The sequence below is a fragment of the Cebus imitator genome, unplaced genomic scaffold (genome assembly GCF_001604975.1).
Source record: "Cebus imitator isolate Cc_AM_T3 unplaced genomic scaffold, Cebus_imitator-1.0 Scaffold129, whole genome shotgun sequence".
Lineage (NCBI taxonomy): Eukaryota > Metazoa > Chordata > Mammalia > Primates > Cebidae > Cebus > Cebus imitator.
Genome location: NW_016107444.1, coordinates 6631458 through 6645160, shown reverse-complemented (window position 1 = coordinate 6645160; position 13703 = coordinate 6631458). Strand labels below are relative to the sequence as shown.

The following is a 13703-nucleotide window of genomic DNA, read 5'->3' as shown; positions in this document are numbered from 1 at the left end:
GTCTCAAAAAACAAAAAAACAAAACAAAAAAACAAAACAAAAAAATATTTCCAAACTTTAAAAATACTCTTGCCAATCGCTTCATGACTCTCAATGCTGTAGACCAGAGGGTCAGCAAACTTTTTCTTAAAGGATCAAATAATAAATGTTAGTCTTGAGGGCCATAAGAACTGTTGCAATGCTGGGCGCGATGGCTCACGCCTGTAATCCCAGCACTTTGGGAGGCCAAGGCGGGCATATCACCTGCGGTCAGGAGTTTGAGAACAGCCTGACCAACAAGGAGAAACCCTGTCTCTACTAGTAACACAAAAATTAGCCAGATGTGGTGGCACATGCCTGTAATCCCAGCTACTTGGCAGGGTGAGGCATGAGCATCAGTTGAACCCAGGAGGCAGGAATTGCGGTGATATGAGATTGTGCCTTTGCACTTCAGCCTGGGCAACAAGAGTGAAACTCTGTCTCAAAAACAAACAAACAGAACTCTTGCAACTACTCAATTCTACTAGGAGCTTGAAAGCAACTATAGACAATATGCAAACAAAAAAGTGTGGTTGGGTTCCAATGAAACTTTTTTACAATAATAAGTGCTGGCCTGTGGGCAGTAGTTTGTCACCTCCAACTTGAGACAATGGCTTTGATTTTGTAAGGCAAGTACAAAGTAGAAAAATTCTGAAAGAACAGTTGAAAAACAATTTTTTTCCATTTTAAAACGATAAAACACTAAAGCAGCAGCCCTCAACCTTTTTGGGACCAGGGACTGGTTTCATGGAAGACAATTTTTCCATGGACCAAGGGTGGGGTCAGGGAAATGGTTTCAGGATGATTCAAGCACATTACATTTATTGTGCACTTCATTTGGAGTTTAGTGGCGTGATCTTGGCTCACTGCAACCTCTGCCTCCTGGGTTCAAGCGATTCTTCTGCCTCAGCCTCCAGAGCAGCTGGGACTACCGGCACACATCACCACACCCGGTTAATTTTTGTATTTTAAGTAGAAACAGGGTTTCACCATATTGGACAGGCTGGTTTCGAACTCCTGACCTCGTGATCCGCCTGCCTCAGCCTCCCAAAGTGCTGCTGGGATTACAGGCGTGAGCCCATGCCTGGCTTCTATTATTATTACGTTGTAATATGTAATGAAATAATCATACATAATGAAATCTACCATAATGCAGAATCGATGGGAGCCCTGAGCTTCTTTATCTGCAACTAGACAGTCCCATCTGGGGGTGATGGGAGACGGTGACAGATCATCAGGCATTAGATTCTCATAAGGAGCACGTGACCTAGATCCCTCCTTGCATGCACAGTTCACAACAGGGTTCATGCTCTTCTAAGAATTTAATGCTGCTGCTCATCTGACAGGAGGCAGAGCTCAGGTAGTGATGTGAGTGATGGGGAACAGCTGTAAACGCAGATAAAATTTGCTCACCGGCCTGCTGCTCACCTCCTGCTGTGCGGCCCAGTTCCTAACAGGCCACAGACTGGTACCCATTTGTGGCCTAGGGGTTGGGGACCCCTGCACTAAAGAAAACTTGGAGGAACAGCCAAAAAAATTAATTACCCACAGCTCATTATTTAAATATAACTACAATACTTGGTTCATTTCCTTTCAGTCTTTCTTTCTTTTTAGGGTCGGGGTCTCACTCTGTTGCCCAGGTTGTTGTGCAGTAGCAGGACTGTGGCTCACTGCAGCACCAAAATCCTGGCCCAAGCGATCCTCCCATCACAGTTTCCTAAGTAGTAGGTGCACACCTAATTTTTAAAGTTTTTTTGCAGAGATGGGCTCTCACTGTATTTCCCAGGCTGGTCTTCACCTCCTGGCTGCAAGTGATCCTCCCTCCTGTCTCCTCAGCTTCAACTTAATCCCACAGGGAGCTCACAAGTGTGAACTGCATGACATTCCCTCCTTAAGGGAGGAGGACAAACCCCATGCTTGTCAGTCACTGGCTAAAGGCTAGCGGGAAGAGCAAGGTGGCCTAGGACAGTTCCCTGAAATACCTTGGGGGAAAAGAATATGAAATCTGTAAGCTTTGGATGGTGTAGTTAAAATACACATACAAATATAGATACATAAGGCAAGCACAGCAAAATGCAAGAAATGTCAGATCTAGGTATAGATTTTAATAGTGTTCACTGTATGATTCTTTCAACTATTCTAAAGGTTGAAATTTTTTCATAATAAAAATGTGAAGAAAGGTCGGACGTGGTGGCTCACACCTGTAATCCCAGCACTTTGGGAGGCCAAGACGGGCAGATCACAAGGTCAAGAGATAGAGACCATCCTGGCCAACACGGTGAAACCCCGTCTCTACCAAAAATACAAAATTAGCCGGGCATGGTGGAGTACGCCTGTAGTCCCAGCTACTCAGGAGGCTGAGGCAGAAGAATTGCTTGAACCAGGGAGGCAGAGGTTGCAGTGAACCAAGATTGCACCACTGCACTCCAGCCTGGTGACAGAGCAAGACTCCATCTCAAAAAAAAGAAAAAAAATGAGAAGAAAAAAGAGAATGGGTGTGTCACTCCAAAACCTGTTCTTTTGCAGATTGCCATCCTGATACTGATGTCCAGAGCTGGACAAAGAAAACCTGCCACATATCTTGAATGCATTTTCTCCCTCATCTTCTACCTACAGTTGGTCACTAGATCATGTCAATTTTTACCTCTGAATAATCTTCTCTCGCACTGCCCTATTAGACCAGGCTTGTTAGCTTTCTAGCCTGGACTAATACAATACCCATTTAATTGGGCATCTTTCTTTTCTTTTTTCTTTTTATAGAGACAAGTTTTGCTCTGTCTTGCCTAGGCTGGAGTCCAGTGGAGTGGTGCAATCTTGGCTCACTGCAGCCTCCATGTCCTGGGTTCAAGCGATCCTCCTGGCTCAGCCTCTTGAGTAGCTGGGACTACAGGTGCATGCCACTACACTCAGCTAATTTTGTATTTTTAGTAGAGACAGGGTTTCACCATGTTGTTGAGGTTGAACTCCTGACCTCAGGTGATTCACCCGCCTCGGCCTCCCAAAGTGCTGAGATTAAAGATGTGAGCCACTGCGCCTGGCCTCTTTTTTCTTTTAAGAAATAAAAGGCTGGGCGCGGCGGCTCACGCTTGTAATCCCAGCACTTTGGGAGGAGGCCGAGGCGGGTGGATCACGAGGTCAAGAGATCGAGACCATCCTGGTCAACATGGTGAAACCCTGTCTCTACTAAAACTACAAAACATTAGCTGGGCATGGTGGTGCATGCCTGTAATCCCAGCTACTCAGGCTGAGGCAGGAGAATTGCTTGAACCCAGGAGGCGGAGGTTGCGGTGAGCCGAGATCGCGCCACTGCACTCCAGCCTGGGTAACAAGAGTGAAACTCCGTCTCCAAAAAAAAAAAAGAAATAGAATCTTGCTGTATCACCCAGGCTAGTGTCAAACTCCTGGGCTCATAGGATCCTCATGCCTCAGACTCCCAAGAAGCTGGGTCTACAGGCATGAGCACTAAGCCTGGCTTGGGCATCTTTCTAGTGTACCACCTTTAATTTATCCATTTCTCACTTAGCACCTAGATTCATCATTCCTTTTTTTTTTGCTTTGAGATAGGGTCTTGCTTCTGTCACCTAGGCTGCAGTGTACTGGTGCAATCACAGCTCACTACGGCCTCTAACTCCTGGGCTCAAGTGATACTCCCACCTCAGCCTCTTGAGTAGCCGGGACTATAGGTCCATGCTACCATGCCCAGCTAATTTTTGTATTTTTGGTAGAGACGGGGTTTTGCCACGTGTCCTGGCTGGTCTCAAACTCCTGGGCTTAAGCGATCCGACTGCCTTGGCCTCCCAAAGTGCTAAGATTATAAGCATGAGCCACCGTGCCCAGGCTAGATTCCTCATTCTAAACTGCAATTATGATCATGGTATTCCCTCTATAATTCAGTGTTTCCTCATTGTCTATATTAGGGTAAACTTCCCTGACACAGTTCATAATGCCTCTGTACCATGGTGCCAGCTTACCTCTCTAGCTTTACCCCCACTTCCCACTTATATCCACAACCCTGTGCATGATCCATTCTGAACAATTTACCAACTCCTTAAGTGACGTAACTTTCCTTAGCTGTTGAATCTAGAAATCCTATGCCCAGAATGCCTTCTTCCCTCTCTGTACTGCTGGAAAATTCCTCCTTATACCTCAAGAATAAGTTTGAATTTTTTCTGGGAAGGCTTCCCTGAACGCTCTAGGCAGTTAAGTGGTTCCTTTTTGTATCCCTGTAGCACACGTTGTACATGCCTTTCTTACATTCGTCACACTACAGTAAGTTATTGCATACGTGTCTATTTCTTCTCTAGTAGAAGTGAGACCAGGAAGGTAGAGGCTGGACTCTTTATATCTGTGACCTTAATATTTAGCACAACGCTTAACAAATGTCTGCCCAATGTGCTTAACACATGTCTGATGAATAGCCAAGGCTTTTTAGCATTATAAACTTACTACAGCTGGTGAAGGAACATGAATGCTTGGGACAGATCGAGGTCGCACATGATTTGCCAAGTGGCAAAGAACAACGCCATCAGTTAGAGCTGCTCCGAGATCACAAGGCAGAGATACTTTCAACCGGTACTCAATATGCTAAAAGAACAAAAAACATGTAAATATATTAACTGAAGAATGACTGACACATAGGACATAAGGGAGTTATAATGAAATCTATTTAATTTAAAAAACAAGACAAAAAGGAAACAAGTACCACATCATCCATTTTATCCCTCTATCCTAAGTCTAGCTTAAGGAAATCTAATATGTATGTATGGCAGCCAGGCCGCAGTGGTACAAAGTACAACAAAAATTTATTTACAACTTTCTAATTAAAAAAAACAAAAAACAAAACCTAGATTCTCTTTCAATTCCAAAATAAAGAGCAAATCACTATGTATGTATAAGTGTGATATTTATATATATGTGTGTACACACATATAAATTATTACTCTGACAATATCTCTTTGTAACATGAAGCAGAAAAAAAAATTTAAATGAATAGGGCTAAGAATTGAGCTTTATAGAATAAACCACCTCATTTTCTAAGTAAACAGCTGAAAATAATTTCCTTAATAGCAAAATGTTCTACATTCATCACAAAACAGAGCACAAAATGGGTACTTGTTAATTCCACTAAAAATTACAGCTAGGCATGGAGGCTCACACTGTAATCCCAGCACTTTAGGAGGTTGAGGCCAGTGGATCACCTGAGGTCAGGAGTTCGAGACCAGCCTGGCCAACATGGTGAAACCCCTTCTCTACCGAAAATACAAAATTAGCTGGGTATAGTAATGAGCACGTATAATCCCAGCTACTTGGGAGGCTGAGGCAGAAGAATTGCTTGAACCCAGGAGGCATAGGCTGCAGTGAGCCAGGATCATGCCACTGAACTCCAGCCTGGGTGACTCCGTCTAAAAAAAGAAATAAATTAAGATTACATGTCAAATGAAGAAGTGATTGCAGGATTATGGTCTATAGCAATAACACTGAAAAAGTGTAAACCAAAGGTAATGTACATACTTTACGCAACTGATCTATCAATTCCAGCTCTTCTTCTCTCTGTCTTGAATTCTGTCTTGTTATGGAATCTATAGACTCAGTGGCAGGTACGGCAGATGGAGGAAGGGGTGAAGCATGACCTACAAAAATATTAATATGTAAGACAGAAAGGTAGCTGCCAGTGCTAGGAAAATATCCAGCTCTCCCTGATCACAGTTTTCTTGCAAATACAGTATAGTGCTTTCTACTTTCTGGATTGACTTTTTAAAAGGGTTTTTATTATGGAGATTTTCAAATATACACAACAGAGAATAGTATTAAAAAACTACAGGCCAGGCGTGGTGGCTCACGCCTGTAATTCCAGCGCTTTGGGAGGCCAAGGTGGGCAGATGACGAAGTCAAGAGATCAAGACCATCTTAGCCAACATGGTAAAACCCCGTCTCTACTAAAAATACAAAAATTAGCTGGGCGTGGTGGTGCGTACCTGTAGTCCCAGCTACTCGGGAGGAAAGACAGGAGAATTGCTTAAACCTGGGAGGCGGAGGTTGCAGTGAGCCAAGATCGTGCCACTGCACTCCAGCCTGGCACCTGGTGACAGAGCAAGACTCTAAAAAAAAAAAAAAAAGAAAAAGAAAAAAAAAAGACGAAGAAAAAGAAAAAAACTACGTAATGTTTGTTACCCAGTTGACACAACTACTTTTGTTTGATTACATCCACTTAAAAATGTTTTTATTGAAAATTAACACATACAGAAAAATACACAAATCATAGGCATAGTGCTCAATAAAATATCCTCGGAAAGTGAGGACAGTAAGGTTTATAATGCAAACTTACCAATCCCAGGAGCCCCTTCCATGCTCCTTGCCCATAAGTACCCAAAGTGCTCAAAACCAGTATCCTGACTTCTAACACTGTAGACTGGTTTTGTTCATTTTTGAACTTTGTATAAATTAAGCTGTGTTGCATGTATTCTTTTGTTTCTGTCTTCCTTTGGTCAATGATATGTTTATGAGATTGATTCATGTTGTTGTATACAGGACTTTGTTCATTGCTTATATGATATTCCACTATACAAATACACAATTCATTTACCCATTCTGTTGACGGACACTATTTCACTGTTTCAGACTATTATGAATAATGCTGCCATGAGTATTTTTGTACATATTTCTGGTATACATGTGTACATATTTCTCAAAAGTAAAACTGTGGTCATGGGGTAGACAGTCATCACTCAGTATCCATGGGAAATTGGTTCCAGAAACCACCCCTTCCCATACCAAACTTCGTGGATGATCACATCCCCTATTTAAAATGTAGTATTATTTGCATACAACCTATGTATATCCTCCTTAATACTATACTTTAAATCATCTCTATGTTACTTATAATACTTAATACGATGTAAATGCTATATAAATTGTCATTATACTGTATTTTATAATTTGTATTATTTCTTTATTGTGGCATTATTTATTATTGTTATATTTTTTCTGAAGAATTTTCTGTCCATGATTGGCCGAATCCATAAACGCAGAATCCGTGGGTACAGAGGCTGACTGATAATGCAGTCCTCCCTGCTTTCTTACATTCTTACCAGCAGTGCACCTTTAGGTTGACTTTTAAGTCTTACTTCGAATGGATCTGTTGATAAAATTAAAGATAGGCTGTGTTTTTTGTTTGTTTGTTTGTTTCTTGAAAAAGGGTCTCACTTTGTCACCCAATCTGCAGTGCAGTCGTGCAATCTTGACTCACTGCAGCCTCAACCTCCCGGGCTCAAACCATCCTACTGCCTCAGGCCCCCGCAAGTAGCTGTGACTACAGGCCCGTGCCACTATGCCTAGCTAATTTTTTGTATTTTTTTAAGAGTTGGGATTTTGCCATGTTGCACAGGTTGGTCTCAACTCCGGAGCTCGTGATCCCACCTCGCTCGGCCTCCCAAAGTCCCAGGATTACAGGCATAAGCCATCACGCCTGGCCTATTTTTTAATTTTTTTTTTGAGACATAGTTTCGCACTGTCATCCATGGTGGAGTGTAGTGGCGCAATCTCATCTCACTACAACTTCCACCTCCTGGGTGGACTCCGCCAGGACTCCGCCAGGTGGACACCTTCAAGTGACTCCGCCTCAGCCTCCCAAGTAGCTGGGACAACAGGCGCATGCCACCATGCCTGGACAATTTTTGTTTTCTTGGAGACACAGTCTCACTCTGTCACCCAGGCTGAAACGCAGTGGCGCAAACTTGGCTCACTGCAACCTTTGCCTCCCAGGTTCAAGTGATTCTCCTGCCTCAGCCTCCTGAGCAGCTGGAGTTACAGGCACTATAAAAAAATACCCAGCTAATTTTTCTATGTTTTCAGTACAGACAGGGTTTCACCATGTTGGACAGGCTGGTCTCAAACTCCTGACTTCATGTGATCCGCCCACCTTGGCCTCACAAAGTCCTGGGATTACAGGAGTGAGCCACCGTGCCCAGCCAATTTTTGTATTTTTAGTAGAGATGGGTTTCATCACGTTGGCCAGGCTGAACTCCTGACCTCAAGTGATCTGCCTGCCTCGGCCTCCCAAAGTGCTGGGATTGCAAGTGTGAGCCACCATGCCCAGCCTTATTTTTGTTTTTTTTTTAAGAGACAAGTCTTGCTCTGTTGGCCAAGCTAGAGAACAGTGGTGCTTTTAATTATAATTCACTGTAACCTTGAACTCTTGGACTCAAGCAGTCCTCCCCCTCAGCCTCCCAATTAGCTGGGACCATAGGCACATACCACCATGAAAAAAGTAGTCATTTTTGACTTGAAACGGTTGTTTCCACTCCCAGGTAACTTCTCTTTTGGGGATCAGGCAGAAATTTGTCATTATAAACTAAAAGAACATGAGACTTTAAGTAGTTTAAAAATTATTGATTCATTGTTTTAAGAAAAAAGCTTTTATCAACAGAAAAATCTGAAATTGAGCTCATTACCAAGACAAAGAACATTGCCTAAACCCTCGAAAGAGCATTTTATTTGTTAAAACGCTCTATAACCTGCTTTTAGGTGGCACTAAGAAACATTCTCATCCAAACAAATTCAAGTAAGATTTTCCTGATTTAACATCAGTGAGATCACAGACACACGCACAAGGCTTTTGCCAAGGTGATAGCTTGGTGTAGAAGTTTAACAGCATGCACCTAATAGCTAGTGTCACTGTGTAAACCTCCCCTTGCCCCTGGCTTTTAAAATCACTGCCACCTACCTTTGTTTGTTTCTGCCCTGACACCTGCTCGGAAAAGGAAGCTTTCAGGGCGCTGAGGCTGATTTCTCTGGATAGCAGCAGGAAAAGAATACGCAGGGGAATGATGAACTAAATCAGCATGAAAAGTAAAATGAGATTACAGGAAATGAAAAGAAAATATAACAGCAGACATACAAGTTATAAAAGTTAAATAGCAAATAAAAAATCAAACATGGTAATGATGTAAAATAATAATTCTATTTAATAATGAAAAGTCTGGTACAGAAAAGTAATCCTGAAAGCAGGGGGACTGCTTGTGTGTATTTCATGTTGTCATGTTATTTGTGGTGTGTCCATAAAGGCAGAATGAAAGTTAACATACTGAACAGTCTCCTGCAAACCTAGGGCCCTGCTAGCTGTTGTTTACTTATTCATATCAAATGGCTTACTAGGTGAACAACCAATTTAATTTAAAAATGGGGGAAAAACCCAGTGGTTTCCAATTCTTTATCTGATTTCCATCTCGGAAAAAGCAGCCACAGCTCACTAAGAAGGAATTTAGGAAAATCTTGGTAAAAATGTATCATCTTGGCTGCGTGGTGTGGCTTACACCTGTAGTTGAAATACTTTGGAAGGCCAAGGCAGAAGGATCCCTTGAGCCCAAGAGTTTGAGACCAGCCTGGTCAACATAGAAAGTCCTTGTCTCTATTTAAAATTTTTTTAATTAAAAAAAAAAAAAAGAATTATACTCTTGATGTGGCTAACTGCACCTTGGTGTCCATTACCTTTTTCTGTTGTAGATGAACTTACTAGAGCATTAGGTCTGTCATCAACCTGTGAGGAAACAGAGATACATCAATAATTATTATTCAAGAAGAAATACTTTCTACTTTTACGGTAATTTTGGAATTATAAAAGACAAAAAACAGGCAGCTCTCCTTCACAATTAAGTCTAGAGATGAGAATTTGGGCCAGGTGTATCCCATTGGGAGGCTGAGGTGGGAGGATCGCCTGACAGCAGGAGTTGAGACCAGCCTAGGCAACACAGTGAGACCCTGTCTCTACAAAAAAAATTTTAAAATTAGTTAGGCGTAGTGGCGTGCTCCTGTGGAGGCTGAGGCAGGATCACTGGAGCCCAGGAATTGAAGGCTGTAATGAGCTATGACTGTGCACTGCACTCCAGCCGGGGTGACAGAGCAAGATACTGTCTCTCTTTTTTTTTTTTTGTTTTTGAGATAGGGTCTCACTCTGTCATCCAGGCTAGAGTGCAATAGCATGGTCTCCCAGGGTCAGGTGATCCTCCTACCTCAGCCTCCCAAGTAGCTGGAACTATAGGTGCACACCACCATGCCCAGTTAATTTTTGTACTTTTTGTAAAGACAGGGTCTTGCCATGTTAGCCAGGTTGGTCTCAACCTCCAGAGTTCAAGTGATCCACCCGCCTCAGCCTCCCAAACCGCTGGATTACAGATGTGAGCCACTGTGCCTGGCCTGACCCTCTCTTTAAAAAAAAAGAAAGAAAGAAAGAAAAAAATGAGGGTTTGATGAAATGAATTCTGTATTTTTAAAAGCCAAGCTGGCCGGGTGAAGTGGCTCACGCGGTCAGGGGTTCAAGGCCAGACTGAATTATTAGATTATTCTAGACATGGAGGAAGAAATAAGTTCAAAAATTTCAAAAACACTTATTAACAGGACATAGACTACAAATTTAAGTATATTAAAGAATAAGAGGAGAAAATTCATAGGCAACTTTATTAGATGAGAAAGAAAAGCTTAAACAAACAACACTGATGGGGAACGAATGTTCTCTCTCTGGTTTGAAACAGCAATAGGTCGGGTGCAGTGGCTCACACCTATAATCCCAGCACTTTGGGAGGCTGAGGTAAGTGGATGGCCTGAGGTCAGGGGTTTGAAACCAGCCTGGCCAACATGACAAAACCCAATCTCTAGTAAAAATACAAAAGTTAGCCAGGTGTGGTGGGACACGCCTGTAGTCCCAGCTAGTTGGGAGGCTGAGGCAGAAGAACTGCTTGAACCCAGGGGGTAGAAGCTCCAGTGAGCTGACACTACACCACTGCACTCCAGCCTGGGCAACAGAGCAAGACTCCATCTCAAAAAAACAAAAAACAAACAAAAGAAACAACAGACAATACACAACTGGGTATGATGAAAAACAAAGCCAGAATAGAGGAGACTTATAAATATGATGGTTTTTAAAATGTATTTTTATTGAAGCTATAAATCTAAGTGACCTACATTGTAGGATACTAAAATAATTAGCTTAAATCAGTCTGGGGCTATTTACCATATTTGGGAACTCTTGGAAAACTGGAGAGCAAAAAAAATAAAAAGAAAAAATCTCTCACTGGAGAATTTAGGCAATGAAAAAAAAAGAACCTCAGAAACTGGCATAAACTCAACCCTTAAGCTTGGCTAAGCAATAAGATAAAATAATTCATAAATATAATGTATAATTGCTGTGAAAATAACAGAGATAGGCCAGGCGCGGTGGCTCACGCCTATAATCCCAGCACTTTGGGAGGCGGAGGCGGGTGGATCACGAGGTCAAGAGATCGAGACCATCCTGGTCAACAAGGTGAAACCTCGTCTCTACTAAACATACAAAATTAGCTGGGCATGATGGTGTGTGCCTGTAGTCCCAGCTACTCGGGAGGCTGAGACAGGAGAATTGCTTGAACCCAGAAGGCGGAGGTTGCGGTGAGTCGAGATCGTGCCATTGCACTCCAGCCCAGGTAACAAGAGCGAAACTCTGTCTCAAAAAAAAAAAAAGAAAGAAAATAACAGAGATACTAAAAAAATAAAGAATACGTCTTTCCTTTTTTCCTTTTCTACGCTGAGCGAAAGAGTGAGGCTCTGTCTCAAAAAAAGAAAAGTTGGGGTCAGCATTAAAAAAACATGATGCAGGCTGATCTGAGGGTTACCAGAGGCTGGGAAGGGTGGAAGTGGGCTTAATGGGTACAAAAAATAAAAAGTAAGATCCAGTATTTGATAGTACAAAAGGGTCATTATAGCAAATAATTTAATTGTAAATTTTAACATAACTAAAGGAGTATAATTGGATTGTTTGTAACACTAAGGATAAATGCTTAAGGTGATGAATAGCCCACTTACCTGAGATAATTATTATACATTACATAACTGTATCAAAGTTATCTCATAAATATACACTCCTACTATGTATCCACAAAAATAAAAATAAAAAAATACAAGGGCATGATACAAGAATTCAGTTTTTATGTTTTTAGTCACAGTCTTGCTGGGGTGCAGTGGTGTGTGATCACGGCTCACTGCAGCCTTGAATTCCTGGCATCAACTCTAGTCCCTCCTTGGACTCCCAACACTGGGATTACATATGTGAGCCAGTGTGCCTGGTGCAATGCAACAATTTAAAAGTATTCTGGTATATTAGAGAAGTAAAAATGTTCAAACAGCAAAATTAAATATTCAGGAAAAATACAGGATACAACATGTGGAAAATAACTGTCATTTAGAAGTACAACTAGGTTGGGTGCAGTGGCTGACACCCAGCACTTTGGAGGCTGCGGCGGGATGACTGCTTGAATCCAGGAATTTGAGACCAGCCTGGGCAATGTAGTGGAACCCTGTCTCTACAAAAATTTAAAAAATTAGCCAGGTGTGGTAGTACGCATCTGTAGTCTCAACTACTCAGGAGACTAGGGTGGGAGGATTGCTTGAGCCTGGAAGGCAGAGGTTGCAGTGAGCTGATACTATACTCCAGCCTGGGAGACAGAGCAAGACTCTGTCTCAAAATATAAAAGAAGTATAACTAAAACATTTGGGAATTACAGTGGATACTCAGCAAAAAGAAGACCAAAATTTCTAAAACCGCCCTAAATGGGCAAGCTCTAATGAGGGACATATTTCTAGTTGTGGACCATGAATGAAGCCAGAATGGAGGGCAGAGAACTTGTGAAAATCCATTAAAGATTAACAGGCTAGGAAAGGTATGTAAAAGGATCTGAGTTTATTTAGGAAAAAACTAAGGATGGCATCATAACTGTTTTTAAATTCTTACATTAAAAAAAGGAAATCCTTTTTTTTTTTTTTTTAAAAAAAAAAAAGAGGATTCTTATATTAAAAAATGCTAAATAAATAGAAAATCTCCATTCTGGAAAATAAAAAAGTGTAAACCACAGCAGGACAGTTGTTAAGTCAAACAAAGGTCTTCTTGAGAGTGAGAACTGTTAATCGTTTTGTACATATCCAGTGATAACAAATATGGAATTACCATTCCTAGAGGCCTTCAAAAAACAAAATACTACAGGTTCTTAATTTTTAGAGTTTAAATTTTTCCAGAAGGTGATGTGTATCATCTCTTATGACATTATTGTTGATATACATTTTTTTCTTATAGGGCCAGACCGTACATATTTTAGGCTTGTAGGTATATGGTCTTGGTCATAATTATTCCAACTCAGGTGTTTACTGTGCAAGCAATCATAGGTAATATATAAACAAAAGGGACTGGATATAAAGATAAAGCTTTATTCATAAAACCAAGTGGCCTAGGGGCCATAGTTGGCTGTCCCCTACTGTAGAGGGTTTTGGTAGTGACAGTTTTTTTGGACTCAAATTATTTTGTATGCAATTAGACAACAGAGTTAATTTGATATTATAGTTAATTTGATATTATATACTAATCAAAGCGAAATAATAATTCATGACAAGAAAAAAACCTTTGATAAAAAAAATCAGAATAACAGGCCGGGCGCGGTGGCTCAAGCCTGTAATCCCAGCACTTTGGGAGGCCGAGGTGGGTGGATCACAAGGTCAAGAGATCGAGACCATCCTGGTCAACATAGTGAAACCCCATCTCTACTAAAAAAACTAAAAAAATTAGCTGGGCATGGTGGCGCGTGCCTGTAGTCCCAGCTACTCAGGAGGCTGAGGCAGGAGAATTGCCTGAACCCAGGAGGCGGAGGTTGTGGTGAGCCGAGATCGTG

General features: G+C 41.7%; 1 protein-coding gene across 1 annotated transcript in view; it reads right to left on the bottom strand.

Annotated features, from left to right (window-relative positions):
- Nucleotides 1-13703, bottom strand: part of LRCH3 (leucine rich repeats and calponin homology domain containing 3) — a 106286-nt gene that overhangs the window by 9828 nt on the left and 82755 nt on the right. The window contains exons 15-18 of the mRNA XM_017541024.2: nt 9505-9553; nt 8741-8848; nt 5530-5648; nt 4465-4602 (exon numbers count right to left, since the gene is read on the bottom strand). Of these exons, the coding sequence (XP_017396513.1) occupies nt 4465-4602; nt 5530-5648; nt 8741-8848; nt 9505-9553 (414 nt within the window). The remainder of the gene's footprint in view (nt 1-4464; nt 4603-5529; nt 5649-8740; nt 8849-9504; nt 9554-13703) is intronic.